The sequence below is a fragment of the Rhinoderma darwinii genome, chromosome 1 (assembly GCF_050947455.1).
Source record: "Rhinoderma darwinii isolate aRhiDar2 chromosome 1, aRhiDar2.hap1, whole genome shotgun sequence".
Lineage (NCBI taxonomy): Eukaryota > Metazoa > Chordata > Amphibia > Anura > Rhinodermatidae > Rhinoderma > Rhinoderma darwinii.
In genome coordinates, this window is record NC_134687.1 from 484,815,320 (window position 1) to 484,832,056 (window position 16,737).

The following is a 16,737-nucleotide window of genomic DNA, read 5'->3' on the forward strand; positions in this document are numbered from 1 at the left end:
TCTGAGCATCTGACTCAGCCCTCAGCAGTCAGTCAGAAGCTCAGACCCCCACATAGAGCCCTCAGCAGTCAGTCAGACAATCTGACCTCCACTTGCAATATAATAAACTACTGAGGGCTCTATGGGAAGCGGGGAATTATACTGCAAGAGGGGTTCTAACCATCTAACTGACAGCAGAGGGCTCTATGAAGGGGGGAATAATCCCCACATAGTGCCCTCAGTAGTTATTATACTGCAAGGGGGGGATTAAGCGTCTAACTGACTGTGGAGGGTTCTATGGGGAGAAATTATTACCCCCCCCCCATAGAGCCCTCTGCAGTCAGTTAGATCCCTCCTAGCATCGGCCGATCACTTTAACTTTGGCTGGGGCAGGAGGATGAACGGGCAGTACCACACTAACCTCACCGCCCTGCTCTCCTGTTCCTCTCTGTCGGCATTTGCAGCGTCAGAGTGCTGTAATCTAAACACTAGCAAGCATGCCTATCGTGACGCACGTCTGCTAGCCCTATCCCGGCCTGCCTCTCCAATTGCTCTCCCTGCCTTTCCTCCCCATCAGCAGCAGCTGTCAGCAACGCTAGTGCACTGCATAGTTATAACGGTTCTCACAGTTTTGTTCGTGGATCCTCGTTGTCGTCTGGGAGATGGTGCTTGGAACCCAGGCAACGCTTGGCACAGCGGGTAGAGGCGGTCGGATGGATAGGCAGAAGTCAGGGCAGGTGGCAGGCGGCGTAACGGATATGGCAGCAATAGGTCAAGGCATGCGGCAGACGTCGTAACGGGTATGGCAGCAATAGGTCAAGGCAGGCGGCAGACAAGGATAGTCAAGTTCAAGCAGATGTCAGTAACGGGAAATCCAGACAAAGGAAGAAGGAACGGAAACAGGGAACTAGGGCATAGGGAACTCACGGGGAACTTGGTTGAACAAGCAGGGATGGAGAGGAGGAGGAACCTTAAATAGGAAATTCAGGGAATTAAGGCGCGTGCTGGCCCTTTAAGGCAGGACGAGTCAGCGCGCGCGCCCTCTAGTGACAGCAGCCGCACATCGGGGATGCCGACCGCGGAAGGAGGTGATGGCTGAACTCACCTGATGCCGTCCAGGGCCAGCAGGACGTCCGGACCGGGTAAGTGGAGCTCGGGACGAGCAGCTGATCTGGGAGGGTGTCGGAACCGGAGCGGAGGCCGTGGGAATGGCGCGGCAGCCTTTACAATAGTTATTTTAGTATTTTTTAAAATGATGTGCAGTTCAGGTGATGATCCGCCACTGCCCATAGCTGCCACCACACAGAATAATGCCCAATAGCTGCCCCACATAGTATAATGCCCCTATAGCGGCCCCCACACTATATGATGTCTTATAGCTGCCCCCACACAGAATAACGGCCTCATAAATGCCCCAAAACAGGATAATGCTTCCACACAGTATAACGCCTCTCTATCTGCCCCCACATAGAATAATGCCCCCATAGCTGCCCCCACACAGAATAATGCCCCTATAGTGTCTTCCAACAGTATAATGGTATAATGCCCCCCACACAGAGCAATGCCCCCTTAGCGGCTCCCACACAGAATAATGTCCCCATAGCTGCCCCACACAGAATAATGCCCCATAGCTGCCCCACACAGTATAATGCCCCTATAGCGGCCCCCACACTATATGATGCCTTATAGCTGCCCCCACACAGAATAACGGCCTCATAAATGCCCCCAAACAGGATAATGCCCCCACACAGTATAACGCCTCTATATCTGCCCCCACATAGAATAATGCCCCCATAGCTGCCCCCACACAGAATAATGCTCCTATAGTTTCTTCCCACAGTATAATGGTAAAATGCCCCCTTAGCAGCCCCCACACAGAGAAAAACCCCCTCAGCGAACCTCACACAGAAAAATGCCCTCATAGCTGCCCCACACAGAATAATGCCCCATAGCTGCTCCACACAGTATAATGCCCCTATAGCGGCCCCCACACTATATGATGCTTATAGCTGCCCCCACACAGAATAACAGCCTCATAAATGCTCCACACAGGATAATGCCCCCACACAGTATAACACCTCTATATCTGCCCCCACATAGAATAATTCCCCCATAGCTGCCCCCACACAGAATAATGCCCCTATAATGTCCCCCCATGGTATAATGCACCCTTAGTGGCCCCCACACAAAGCAATGCCCCCTTAGCGGCACCCACACAGAATAATGCCCCCATAGCTGCCCCACATAGAATAATGCCCCATAGCTGCCACACACAGTATAATGCCCCCATAGTGGTCACCCCTTAGCCCCACTGTCCCAGAACGCCTGGGGCCACTGCCCACCTTGCCCCGACCCCCCCCCCCCCTAGCTACTCCTCTGGCTGTCAGCAATAATAGAATAACACAATTTATCCCCAAAGCCGTATATACTCTTATTTTATTTTTTAATTTCCATAAAGTTAAACATAAGTTAAAGAAACAGTCATAGAACATACAAGAGAATCCTGAGTAAAGAACACATTTATTTTGTGAAATGACTCACAAATCTGAAACGATGGAAATAATAATTTCACTGAAATGAAGAGATTGTGCCAGGATGTGCCATGTGTTTTTCATTCAATTAAATGTGCTGACTATAATGTTGCTTGCTCAATTTTTTAACTTTAGTTTATTATGATACAAAAAACGTTCTTTAAAATTAAGCTCAACGTCTGGTTAACAAATGTAGTATCTTTGTAATATGTATTCATTACAGTTTTTTCCATTTTTATTTGGTTTTAGGCCACTTTTACATGGCAGTATTTTGGTGTCTATTTATTTCCGTATTTGGAATCTAAAACCAAGAGCGGGCCCAAGACACTAAAGAAAAAAAATTCCATTACACTTCATCTTTGTGTAGGTTCTACTAGTTATGGCTTACAAATACGGAGGCAAAATACTGCCATGAGAGAATGTAGATAAAACAAATCTCCTAATGCTACCTGGAAACTGTCATAACGCTAGTTAATGGGCAAACAATTTTGCAGGTAATACTGCTGTTTTAATCGCAAAACCACATGGCCATTAACAATCAATATTAATGGCCGTGCGGGTTTGCGGGTTAAACAACAGTATTACCTAATAAATGCGGTCATTAACTAACAATTTGTAAACTGTGCCCATCACGCAAGGAAGTGGGTTTTTGGCCACATGTTGATGCCTCTACATGTGTACTTACCAGTAGCTATTCATAATCAGACTGATGTTCACCTGTTATACAATTTTCCAATTTACTTTCTTCATTAAATCCTCATGGTTTTTGAGATTTAGGCTTGTTGTTATTCAGCAAGAGCATTTATTGTTTACTTCCAGTGTATAAAATGTTGTCCATGGTCATGTGATGGACACACCGCTGCTGTGATTGTAAGGCTGGGTTCACACGACCTATTTTCAGGCATAAACGAGGCGTATTATGCCTCGATTTACGCCTGAAAATACGGCTCCAATACGTCGGCAAACATCTGCCCATTCATTTGAATAGGTTTGCCGACGTACTGTGCAGACGACCTGTAATTTACGCGTCGTCGTTTGACAGCTGTCAAACGACGACGCGTAAAATGACTGCCTCGTCAAAGAAGTGCAGACACTTATATACATTACATGCAGGACACTTCTTTTGACGGAATTTGAATTGAATTCAATGAAGAACAGCTCAAATTTACGGCCGTCAAAGACGCCTCGCATAATGCGAGGAGGAGCAATTACGTCTAAAACGACACAGCTGTTTTCTCCTGAAAACAGTCTGTAATTTCAGACGTAAAAGGCAGCTATCGTGTGCACATACCCTTAAAGTAAAAAAAATATTACATTGCATTAAGAAGTGGCAATGGAAAATTGTTAAGCAACTTACTGGCATTTGTAATTCATTAGAAGAAAAATAATGTAGGCAAAGATTTATTATTTAAAAAAAAAAAAAATCTCAGCTTTAGTAAACCATAGTTTTAATTATTGAATAAAAACCTAAAGAAATGCTGATGATTGCTGGGTACAGCTGGTTCTTTGTAAATGCCTAAAGTGTAAGGGCGCGTTCAGACGTGGCAGAGTTTTTCCGCTGCAAATGTTGGTGCAGATTTGGGGCATTTAGGGCATGGCCCCACGTGGTGGTTTTCCTCCGCAGCTGTCCGCATCAATGCTGCACAGAATCTACGTTGCAGATTCTGCAGCGGATCTGCCCAAAATGTGCAGTAAATTGATGCGGACTAGCTGCTGCGTACTGCGGTAAAAGTGCTTCCCTTCTCTCTATCAGTGCAGGATAGAGAGAAGGGATAGCACTTTCCCTAGTGAAAGTAAAAGATTTTCATACTTACCGGCCGTTGTCTTGGTGACGCGTCCCTCTTTCGGCATCCAGCCCGACCTCCCTGGATGACGCGGCAGTCCATGTGACCGCTGCAGCCTGTGATTGGCTGCAGCCGTCACTTAGACTGAAACGTCATCCTGGGAAGCCAGACTGGAGACAGAAGCAGGGAGTTCTCGGTAAGCATGAACTTCTATTTTTTTTACAGGTTGCTGTATATTGGGATCGGTAGTCACTGTCCAGGGTGCAGAAACAGTTACTGCCGATCGCTTAACTCTTTCAGCACCCTGGAGAGTGACTATTTACTGACGTCTCCTAGCAACGCTCCCGTAATTACGGGAGCCCCATTGACTTCCTCAGTCTGGCTGTAGACCTAGAAATACATAGGTCCAGCCAGAATGAAGAAATGTCATGTCAAAAAAGCAAGACGCATCCGCAGCACACATAACATGTGCATGACATCTGCGGACTTCATTGCGGAATTTAGAATCTCCATTGAAGTCAATGGAGAACTTCCGCAATGAGTCCGCAACCAGTCCGCCACTGGTCCGCAACATCCATTGTATGCTGCAGACACCAAATTCCGCACCGCAGCCTATGCTCCGCAGCGGAATTTTCAGCCACGTCTAAACGAAGCCTACTAAAAAGTGGAAGGCAATGGAGAAACGGCTCCGCTGCAGATTAACGCAGCGGAATTCAAGAGCAATTCTGCCACGTGGGGCTTTGCCCTTATGCAACGAATCTGCACCAACATTTGCATATTTCACAGGTAATTCAGACGTTGTGGATATCACAGCGGACTTGCCACAGATTTCAGTTTTTGCATTGCAAAGGGTGAAATACGCAGTGAAATTCCGCTTCTTCTCCTCAACAGACAGTGCACGCTGCGGAGGGAAAATTCTGCACCGCAGCCTATGGTCCGCAGCTGAGTTTTCCGCAACGTCTGAACTAACTTGCCTAAAAATGTATTGAAACAAATCTAAAAAATGGCCGCAGGAGAATTCCAATGCGGACTGTCCGCAGCGGAATTCCACAGCAATTCCGCCACGTCTGAACCTGCCATTAGGGTATGTTCACATGCAAACTCAAAAACGTCTGAAAATACGAAGCTGTTTTCAAGGGAAAACTGCTCCTGATTTTCAGACTTTTTTAAGCCACTCGCAATTTTCGCTGCGTTTTTCACGTCCGTTTTTGGAGCTGTTTTCAATAGAGTCTATGAAAAACGGCTCCAAAAACGTCCCAAGAAATGACCTGCACTTCTTTTTCGCGGCCGTTTTTTTACGCGGCCATTTTTCAAAACAGCTGCGTAAAAAAACGGCCCGTCGGAACAGAACGCCGTTTTTCCCATTGCAATCAATGGGCAGATGTTTGGAGGCGTTCTGCTTCCAATTTTTCGGCCGTTTACGGCCCAAAAAACGTCCGAAAATAGGCCGTGTGAACATACCTTTAGGCTACATTCACACAAACATAGCCCACCTCGGACATGAAAAACGAATGTTTTTCATGACTGATGTGTACCCGTGCTGTACGCGTTGTCATGGATCCCCCATAGATTAGTCTATGGAGGGATGCGTGACACGCAGTAAAATAAGACGTCCTATTTTTTTCACGGACCATTCACACTCTCTGTTGAAACAAAATTCCACACAGCTCACTATTTACGCAGAGTGTGAATAAGAATTGTTTTATCGCATCCACTTTGCTGCTACTGTATTTCCTGCGGATTTTCCGCAACTAATTCCGTGGCGGAAAATCCGCAGTATTTACGCAACGTGTGAACTGACCCTAAGCCTTCACAGTGACAATGTATTGCCCATGAATCTCTTAAACCCTAACGACGGATATATCCATCCTAAGCAGGAGCTAGTTCGTGCATAGCGTTGGATATACAGTGAAGGAAATAAGTATTTGAACCCTTGCTGATTTTGTAAGCTTGACCACTGTCAAAGACATGAACAGTCTAGAATTTTTAGGCTAGGTTAATTTTACCAGTGAGAGATAGATTATATAAAGAAAAAAACAGAAAGTCACATTGTCAAAATTATATATATTTATTTGCATTGTGCACAGAGAAATAAGTATTTGATCCCTTTGGCAAACAAGACTTAATACTTAATACAAAACCCTTGTTGGCAAGCACAGCAGTCAGACGTTTTTTGTAATTGATGATGAGGTTTGCACACATGTTAGATGGAATTTTGGCCCACTCCTCTTTGCAGATCATCTGTAAATCATTAAGATTTCGAGGCTGTCGCTTGACAACTCGGATCTTCAGCTCCGGTACATGGCTCCATCCATTCTCCCATTGATGCGGTGAAGTAGTCCTGTGCCCTTAGCAGAGAAACACCCCCAAAACATAATGTTTCCACCTCCATGCTTGACAGTGGGGACGGTGTTCTTTGGGTCATAGGCAGCATTTCTCTTCCTCCAAACACGGCGAGTTTAGTTAATGCCAAAGAGCTCAATTTTAGTCTCATCTGACCACAGCACCTTCTCCCAATCACTCTCAGAATCATCCAGATGTTCATTTGAAAACTTCAGACGGGCCTGTACATGTGCCTTCTTGAGCAGGGGGACCTTGCGGGCACTGCAGGTTTTTAATCCATTACGGCGTAATGTGTTACCAATGGTTTTCTTGGTGACTGTGGTCCCAGCTGCCTTGAGATCATTAACAAGTTACCCCCGTGTAGTTTTCGGCTGAGCTCTCACCTTCCACAGGATCAAGGATACCCCACGATGTGAGATTTTGCATGGAGCCCCAGATCGATGTCGATTGACAGTCATTTTGTATGTCTTCCATTTTCTTACTATTGCACCAACAGTTGTCTCCTTCACACCCAGCGTCTTACTTATGGTTTTGTAGCCCATTCCAGCCTTGTGCAGGTCTATGATCTTGTCCCTGACATCCTTAGAAAGCTCTTTGGTCTTGCCCATGTTGTAGAGGTTAGAGTCAGCTGTCTTTAATGCAGGCACCAAGTTGATTTGGAGCGTGTAACTGGTCTGGAGGAGGCTGAACTCTTAATGGTTGGTAGGGGATCAAATACTTATTTCTCTGTGCACAATGCAAATAAATATATATCATTTTGACAATGTGATTTTCTGTTTTTTTCTTTATATAATCTATCTCTCACTGGTAAAATTAACCTAGCCTAAAAATTCTAGACTGTTCATGTCTTTGACAGTGGGCAAACTTACAAAATCAGCAAGGGATCAAATACTTATTTCCTTCACTGTATATCCGTCGCACTGATCTTGTGGGTACTGCCACTGTACCCACGAGATCAGTGGCAGGAGCACGGCTGTTATACACAGCCTGGCTCCAGCCACAACAGCCAGATCGAAGCACTTTGATTCCGGCAGTTTAACCCATTAGATGCTGCTGTCAATAGTGACATTTAATGTGTTTGACAGAGAGTGGAGGCTGCCTCTGTCACCCCATTGGCACCCCGCGACTAGATCGCGGGACACCAATGGGCTTCCACGGCAGCCTGGAGCCTAAAAAAGGCCCCCAGGTCTGCCTTCAGCAACAGCATGGCCTAATTGATTGCCTGTTAGTTTTATACTGACAGGCAATAATGCTTTGGTATACTAAGTATACCAAAGCATTAGATCAGCGATCAGAAGATCGCAAAGTCCTGGGAAACGTGCTATTTGCTCCTTGGACGTGGCCAAGGCCTTTGACAGGATAGAGTGGGAGTTTTTATGGAAAGTTTTAGAACGCATGGGGTTTGGGGAAAATTTCATAGCTTCGGTGCGTCTTTTATATAGATCTCCTGTGGCTCGTGTACGGGTAAATGGTGCTTTAACTGATGTGTTTAGGTTGGGTCGAGGTACTCGTCAAGAGTGTCCTTTATTTGCAATTGGCATAGAACCTTTAGCGTCTAATATTAGAAATCATCCTGGTATAGTGGGTTTTCGTTGTGACGCACTGGAAGAACGTATAGCCTTGTATGCTGATGAAATGTTATTATTTTTAGGTGATACGGGTCAAACGCTGGATACGGTAATAAGTGTCATCCAACAATACGGGTCTTATTCCGGGTAATGTATCAATTGGACAAAATCTGACTTACTTCTGATAGATGAGCCGTTGGTGGACTTAGATTTGGACTCTGCAATGTGCTTCTGTTATTAAATATTTAGGAATAAGGATATCAACAGTACTGACAGAATTTGAACATTTGAACTTGGATCCTCTTGTGGCTAAGTTTCGGACTAAATTGGTGGCATGGTGTGGGTTACCTCTGTCTGTAATAGGGCGAACAAATCTCCTTAAGATGGTATGGATGCCTCAATTGCTGTATGTTTTACATAATTCCCCGGTTTGGATACCCCAACGCTTTTTTCTGATGATTAATCGACTGTTTAGAGATCTTATATGAAAAAAGGGACATGTACGTATAAGATTGGACACTTTACAACGTAGTAAAACTAACGGAGGGTTGGCAGCTCCTAATCCGGGGTTTTATTATTTGGCAGCACAATTACTGCATTTAAGGGGATGGGGGTTGGAAGAACATGATTCTACGCTAGATATGCTACATCAGTACACACAGTGTAATAGATTGTTTGCTGCTTTAGAAATTGGTAAATTTAAGACTCATGCTAACAGAATGCCCACTTTGTATCAAATACATAAAGTGTGGGGGAAGGTGAAGGACCTCTTGGTAATACAGGGCCATACACAGGTCACTCCTCTTTGGAATAATCTGTGGTTACCGGAAGTTGCGAGTTTGGAAGGTTTCGGGAGATGGAAGTACAAGGGCATTTGGTGGTTGGCTCAGCTGTATGAAGGGGGGGATATGAGAATGTTCTCTGATCTGCAATCTGAGTTCGCTTTGCCGAAAGATTCCTTTTTTTGAATATTTGCAGATACAACATGCTTTAGGGAAGGAGACTACTGTGGGTGATACTCTCATGTGTACTATAAATCCAATTGTTAATTTCATTGGGGATACGATGAAATCTAAGGGGTTTACTTCAATGGTATATAATTACTTGTTAGACAGAGAGCATTCTCAATTTCCTCTTGGGGCCAAAGCCAAATGGGAAAGGGATGTTGGTCCTATTGAGGATGGGCAATGGCAGGATATAGTGGCATACACCCCTAGATTATTATTATTATTATTATTAGATAAATTGTCACAAACACCTCAGTTCTTATTTGATATTGGCTTGAGAGAGAGCCCCGTGTGTAATAGATGTAAAACTCATAATGCTGATCTCATACACATGATGTGGTCCTATTCAAAACTTGACACTTTTTGGAGGGAGGTTGTGAGTGCCATTAACGGAGTGTACTCTGCTGGGATTATATTGACGCCATATGTATGTATTCTAGGTTATGTCGATGATTTACTGGGGTCGGAGCGGTTTAAAACTGCAATAGCTCGTTTACTTTACATGGCGAGGAAGCTGATTGCTCAGTGATGGTTGCAGGAGTTACCTCCCACATGATCAGAGTACATTGCTAAAGTGAATTGGCTTGTATCCATGGAAAAACCTATATACTTAAAAAGGAGTTGTAATGACGGGGGTGGGGAGACAGACAAGTGAGCCCTAATCTACCCACCACTCAGTCTCTGCCTACTTGCAACGACCCGCCCTAGGCGACGGGGTACAACTGGGTGACGGTCCCTACGCTCAATAAGTGCACGACAGACAAACAGACAAGGGTACACAGAGCTAGGGGGTGAAAGGGGCAGTTGCCCACGGCAACACCGTGCGCAACAAGAGAAGTGAACAAGCCGAGTCAAACCAGGAGAGTACGAGGTGCCAAACGCAGAGCTGGAGAGTAGTGAACAAGCCAAGTCAAACCAGGAGTGAACGAGGTACCAAACGCAGAGCAGGAGAGTAGTCAGCAAGCCGGGGTCAATATGAAGCAAGGACAATAGAACAAGAAGCTGCAGCAGGGCCAGGAAACCAAACGAGAAGAATCACAAGCAAAGGAGGAACAGGAAAGGCAGGTATAAATAGACAGAGGGCGGGAGCTAGCTCCATCTGGTCAGGCTGTGATAGGTTCTCCCACTCCTAAGCCTGCCACCCTGAGTGGTGGAAGATGGAGTCAGTCTCACAGACATAGAAGCAGGTGCAGACTGATTATCTATGGGCGTTAACCCCGAAGCTGTGCCTGGCAGATCCTTTACAGGAGTGCTTTGAAAAAATATGAGGAGATGTGGGCTTCTTGGTTGGACGACTCGGGGTTGGCCTCTGTTGCACTGACGAGAGATAGAGGTATAGGTAGTAGTATTGTTTAGATAAAAAACTAAATGTGAAGGGGCTGTACTAATAGGAAATTACTAAGTCTAAAATTGAAGGATGATGTCAATAAAATGTCTGTTTGTGAACTGCTAAATTATTTGATGACAAAATTGTTTATACGGATTGAAGGGAAGTTTTCTATCAAGTGCACTGGGTTTGGGGGGGGGGCGGTTTGGGGGAGGTGTGTTTTATGTTTCTTGTGTGTGTTTTTCTCACTGCATGTACTTGTAAGTGCTTGTAGTGGGTGGGATGCGCTAGTATTGTGAAAAATGGAAAACTTGTTTGTTTTAATAAAAATTTACATGATTTAAAAAAAAGATCGCAAAGTGAAGTTCCCTAATGGGACAAAAAAAAAAGTTCAATATTACAGTAAAAATAAAAACACTTTTTTTCCCCCAAAAAAGTGGATATATTTAGTAAAAGTGTCAAAAAAAACAACACATAAACATATATAAAATAAAAGTTAATCAATAAGTCCCATGTACCCCAAAATAAAAACTACACCTTCTTCTCCAAAAAACAAGTCCACATATGGCTACATCGACGGAAAACTAAAAAATTTACGGCTCTTGGAATGCGGCGATGCAAAAACAAGTACGTTTTTTGTTTTATTTTTTAAAAAAAAGGAGATTTATATTGCAAGTGTAGGAAAACATATACGGCAAAACCGTTACATATTTGGTATCCCTGTAATCATGCCGACCCATAGAATAAAGGTAACATGTTATTTACGCCGCATAGTGAACGGCGTAAATTTATAAAGCGAAAATCAATGCTGGAATAGCTGTTTGTTTTCAATTCTCTCCTATACGTTCCAACTGCTGATGCCCCGTGCAGTTGTCACATATATAAACGTTGGCAGCCTGGAACGGGGTTTATTGAGTGCAGTGCTGCTTCAGTGTGAACAGCGCTGCACTCTCATGTCTGCCGGGGTTTTAAGAGCCCAAGAATACACCCCCCACTGTAGACAGCGCCACACACAACCCCCTGTAGATAGAGCAAAACCCCCTGTAGATAGCATCACCTAAGCTCCCTCTAGGAGAGGAATCCCCGCCCTGGCCAGCACTCTGGCTGCGAATTCCCCTCCTAGAGGGAGCCCCCGACATCTCTCCATCCCGGGTGTAAATAGCCGGGGATTCTGCTATTGGAGAAACCCCTGGCGTCACTATCCATATATGGACAGTGACGTCAGGGGCTCTGTCTAGGAGCGGAATCCCCGTCCGACACTCTGACCGGGGACTCCTCTACTGGAGAAGCCCCTGGCGTCACTATACATATATGGACAGTGATGTCATGGGCTAATACGGGAGCGGAATCCCTGGCCACAGCGCTGCCGACGCTCAGGCAGGGGATTCTGCTTTTATAGTTAGCCCCTGACGTTAATGTCCATATATGGACAGAGACATCAGGGGCTCCCTCTAGGAGCGGAATCCCAGGCCAGAGGGATTCCGCTCCTACAGGGGGCTACCGCTATCTACAGGGGGTGGCGCTATCTGCAGGGGGTGTGGTAATGTCTACAGGGGGGTGCTATATAAATGGGGTGTGGCACTATCTACATGGGCACTGTGGCATTATATGGGCACTACCTACAGGGGACACTGGCGCTATCTACATGGGCACTGTGTGTGGCACTATGTGGGCCCTATCTACAGTGGGAACTGTGGCAATATTTACAGTCGGCACTATCTATGTGGGCACTGGCACTATCTACAGTGGTATTGCGTCACTATCTACATGGACACTGTGCTGTTTTCAGGTGGCTGGGACAAAAAAAAACCCTAACAAATAAAGTTCATCTATATTTTTAACATCCATGAAAAACGGATGGCAAATGGCAGTGAAAAACAGTCAGAAGGCCAGGAAATGGATTCAAATTTTGAGACACATTGGTGCAAAACAGCCATGAAAAACTGACAGTTGATCCGTTGTTAACTGCCCTTTTTTTTCACGTCGTGTGAATATAGCCTTATAGCCCTCTTCACTCTCCGCTCACAGTGTGTGTATATATATATATATATATATATATATATATATATATATATACACATCTATATACATATAATATAGATAAATATACACCGTCATACACAAATTATTATGCACATTGGATTTAAGTGTCATAATCATTTAATTATTAGTTTTTCAATTAAACTCATGGATGGTATTGTGTCTTAGGGCTCTTTGGATCATTGTAATCAATCTCAGACACATGTGATAATTAGTTTGCCAGGTGTGCCCAATCAAAGGAAAACTACTTAAGAAGGACGTTCCACATTATTAAGCAGGCCACAGGTTTCAAGCAATGTGGGAAAGAAAAAGGATCTCTCTGCTGCCGAAAAGCGTGAAATAGTGCAATACCTTGGACAAGGTATGAAAACATTGGATATTTCAAGAAAATGTAAGCGTGATCATCGTACTGTGAAAAGATTTGTGGCTGATTCAGAGCACAGACGGGTTAGTTCAGATAAAGGCATAATGAGGAAGGTTTCTGCCAGAAAAATTAATAGAATTAGGAGAGCAGCTGCTAAAATGCCATTGCAAAGAAGCAAACAGGTATTTGAAGCCGCTGGTGCCTCTGGAGTCCCGCGAACCTCAAGGTGTAGGATCCTCCAGAGGTTTGCAAGTGTGCATAAAGCTATTATTCGGCCACCCCTAAACAATGCTCACAAGCAGAAACGGTTGCAGTGGGCTCAGAAATACATGAAGACTAATTTTCAAACCATGTTGTTTACTGATGAGTGCCGTGCAACCCTGGATGGTCCAGATGGATGGAGTAGTGGATGGTTGGTGAATGGCCACCATGTCCCAACAAGGCTGTGACGTCAGCAAGGAGGTGGCGGAGTCATGTTTTGGGCTGGAATCATGGGGAGAGAGGTGGTAGGCCCCTTTAGGGTCCCTGACGGTGTGAAAATGACCTCTGCAAAGTACGTAGAGTTTATGAGACCACTTTCTTCCGTGGTACAAAAAGAAGAACCGTGCCTTCCGTACCAAAATTATCTTCATGCATGACAATGCACCATCTCATGCTGCAAAGAATACCTCTGTGTCATTGGCTGCTATGGGCATAAAAGGAGAGAAACTCATGGTGTGGCCCCCATGTTTCCCTGATCTCAACCCTATTGAGAACCTTTGGAGCATCCTCAAGCAAAATATCTATGAGGGTGGTTGGCAGTTCACATCAAAACAGAAGCTCTGGGAGGTTATTCTGACATCCTGCAAAGATATTCAAGCAGAAACTGTCCAAATACTCACAAATTCAATGGATGCAAGAATTGTGAAGGTGATATCAAAGAAGGGGTCCCATGTTAACATGTAACTTGGCCTGCTAAGGTTTTTTTTGGTTGAAAGAGCTTTTGTTTTCTGTAAATATGACCTCCTGATGCTGCAAATTCAACAAATGACCATTTTAGTTCTCTTTACAACCTTTAAAATGTTTTGATCTCTGTTGTGCATAATAATTTGAAACAGTGCATTTTGAGTTTTTTTTGCTACTAAAAAAAAATCTGTTATCATTAGGAGATTTGTTCAATAAAATTTGAATTATACTCCAACGGTTGATGGCTTGAAGATTATACTGACTGTCAATTGCATCGACTATTTAGGAAAATCAGCGAAAAATAACAATTGCATAATAATTTGGAATGCGGTGTACAGTATATTTAAAATTACAAAAAAGGTGTTTTTTAACATTTTTAGTGATTTGTCTGCTCATAATAAAAATTAAAAACATACACCTATATTACTCTATGGGGCAGTGCAGACAGTCTGTGGGTTTTGCGCAGTGTGAGTGCGCTGCGTAAAACTGACAACATGTTCTATATTTCAGCGTTTTTCGCACATCACGCACCCATTAAAGTCAATGGGTGCGTGAAAACCACGCAGGTCGCACGGAAGCACTTCCGTGCGAACTGCGTGATTCGCGCAACAGCTGTCAAACTCTGAATGTAAACAGAAAAGCACCACGTGGTTTTCTGTTTACAAACATCCAAACGGAGTGTCATAATGATGGCGGCTGCGCGAAAATCACGCAGCCGCGCATCATACACTGATGACACACGCAGCTGTTAAGTGCATTTTGCGCACGCAAAACGCCGCTTTTTTTGCGTGTGCAAAACGCACACGCTCGTGTAAATCAGGACTAAAAATAGTTGTGATATTCAAAGCGGTTCCAAAGATATTATCGTTTAAAGAAGTGCATATCACAAATGGAAAATTTTACCTGGACACAGGGGCATCAAAGTTAATAACAGTTAATCAATATATCATATGCATCCAAAATTGGTGCAATTGAGAAATACAACTTGTCCCGCAAAAAAAACTTTTAATTCCCTTATACGGCTATGTCGACGGAATTAAAAAAAAGTTACGAATCTTGGAATGCGAGAGTGAAAAAACGAAAAATAATCCTTGGTCATTAATGCGCAAAATGGCCTCGTCATTAAGGGGTTAAACAACAGGATTGTGTAGACACAATCCAACAGTTTACTCCCACTAATTGTGTTGCAATAATTATATAAAAATAATAAAAAACTTTATTAACGTCACTAATATTAAGATATTTTTAATTAATGTAGTCACCACATACAAAGCAGACAATTGTGTGTTACAAGGTGTCTATGGACTGCCATTAGTTAATGATATTTTTTACAGTCTCAATAGAAATCAGTGACCAGTCAGCGTCATACACTCCTCTCCATTCATTTACACAGCAGCGATGTGCAGCCGCATACACAGAGATTAATGTTAATCAAGTGTCCTGATAATGAATACACATGAAATCCAGCCTGGACGTCATGTGTATTCAGAATCCTGACACTTCTGACTCTTTTCTTTGAGATTTCTAGCAAGGGAAACGAAATCTCGTTTAGCTCCGTGATCTCGCGAGATTACAAGTGGCTTGCTGGAATCTCACAGAAAAGAGAGGAGTGTATGACGCTGACTGGTCACTGATTGGTCAGCGTCATACACGTAAACACGCCCAGTTAAAAACACAATACACGCCCAGTTGGACATAACGAAAATAAAACGCCCAATTGTCCATTACAAAGCTCATTTGCATATATATAAAATAGCTCATAACTTGGCCAAAAATGAACGTTTTAAAAAAAACTAAACGTTACTGTTATCTACATTGCAGCGCCGATCACATGCAATAGGAGATAGGGGTTTGAGAATCTGGTGACAGAGCCTCTTTAAGCTAAGTGTAACTTTAAAAAATGTCTCATAGATAAAGGTCCCAGCTCTCGGACCCCCACCTATATCGAGAATGAGGTTCACCCTCCCGGTGGCTGGTTATTTCAGATGGGGATTATGTGGGGAGGTGGTCACACATGCGCGTAGCTCTCTCCGTTATGTTCTTTGGGAGTTACAGAAATAGACGAGCAGCACTTGTTGGATACGCCATAAATGTCTGAGATGGGAATAACTCTTTAACTGTATTTTAAAAAAACAATACAATTTTGTAAAACTTTAATAAAAACATAGGCAAGTATGAAGGACTAGATAATTATGGAATTTCTCTATAGCCTATGAAAAACATCTTATTAAATCAGTTTTACAATATTTATTAACCAAAATGAGTGCAACACATTCAAATGAATGTCACGTGTCAGAAAGCTTCAAACACTCAATGAACATTGCCTTACAAATGAGTCTCCATAAATAGTATGTGCTTACCTGGCCCACTGCCTGGAGGTTGAAGCATTGCATATGGGTATATGGTTTGTACAGGACAGCCCCAAGGAGCCAGCAAAAAGCCAGAAGTAAGTCAGATACACTAAGATAAAAGAGCGGCCGAACCTGAGAATGAAAAAAATAATAATGTAGTGTGCCTGCACTCACATTATGCTTACATCAAGTGAGCAGAAGAATATCAGGAAGGACGATCTATCTGGTGGAAATATTAATTTCCATAAGTCCTAATCAAAAATGGATCTGGGTGTTGGTTAGTCAACTGATCTTACAAAACAATATAGGACCTCCAATGAATGGAGATATTCTTCTTAAACCACTGCTTGTTTTAGCTTGACTAACTGAAGAAATGGAAGAAACATTATGTACATTTCCTAATAATTTTTCACATCCACACAAAGGTGATGCTTTTATTCTTTATTAAAGTTTATATAAGTGAATTTTTATTTTAAAGGTTTTTTTTCCACCATATGC

The 16,737-nt window shown here is 43.5% G+C and overlaps 1 protein-coding gene across 1 annotated transcript in view; it reads right to left on the reverse strand.

Moving 5' to 3' along the window:
- Nucleotides 1-16,737, reverse strand: part of TMEM116 (transmembrane protein 116) — a 99,129-nt gene that overhangs the window by 31,263 nt on the left and 51,129 nt on the right. The window contains exon 4 of the mRNA XM_075854774.1: nt 16,249-16,371. Within this exon, the coding sequence (XP_075710889.1) occupies nt 16,249-16,371 (123 nt within the window). The remainder of the gene's footprint in view (nt 1-16,248; nt 16,372-16,737) is intronic.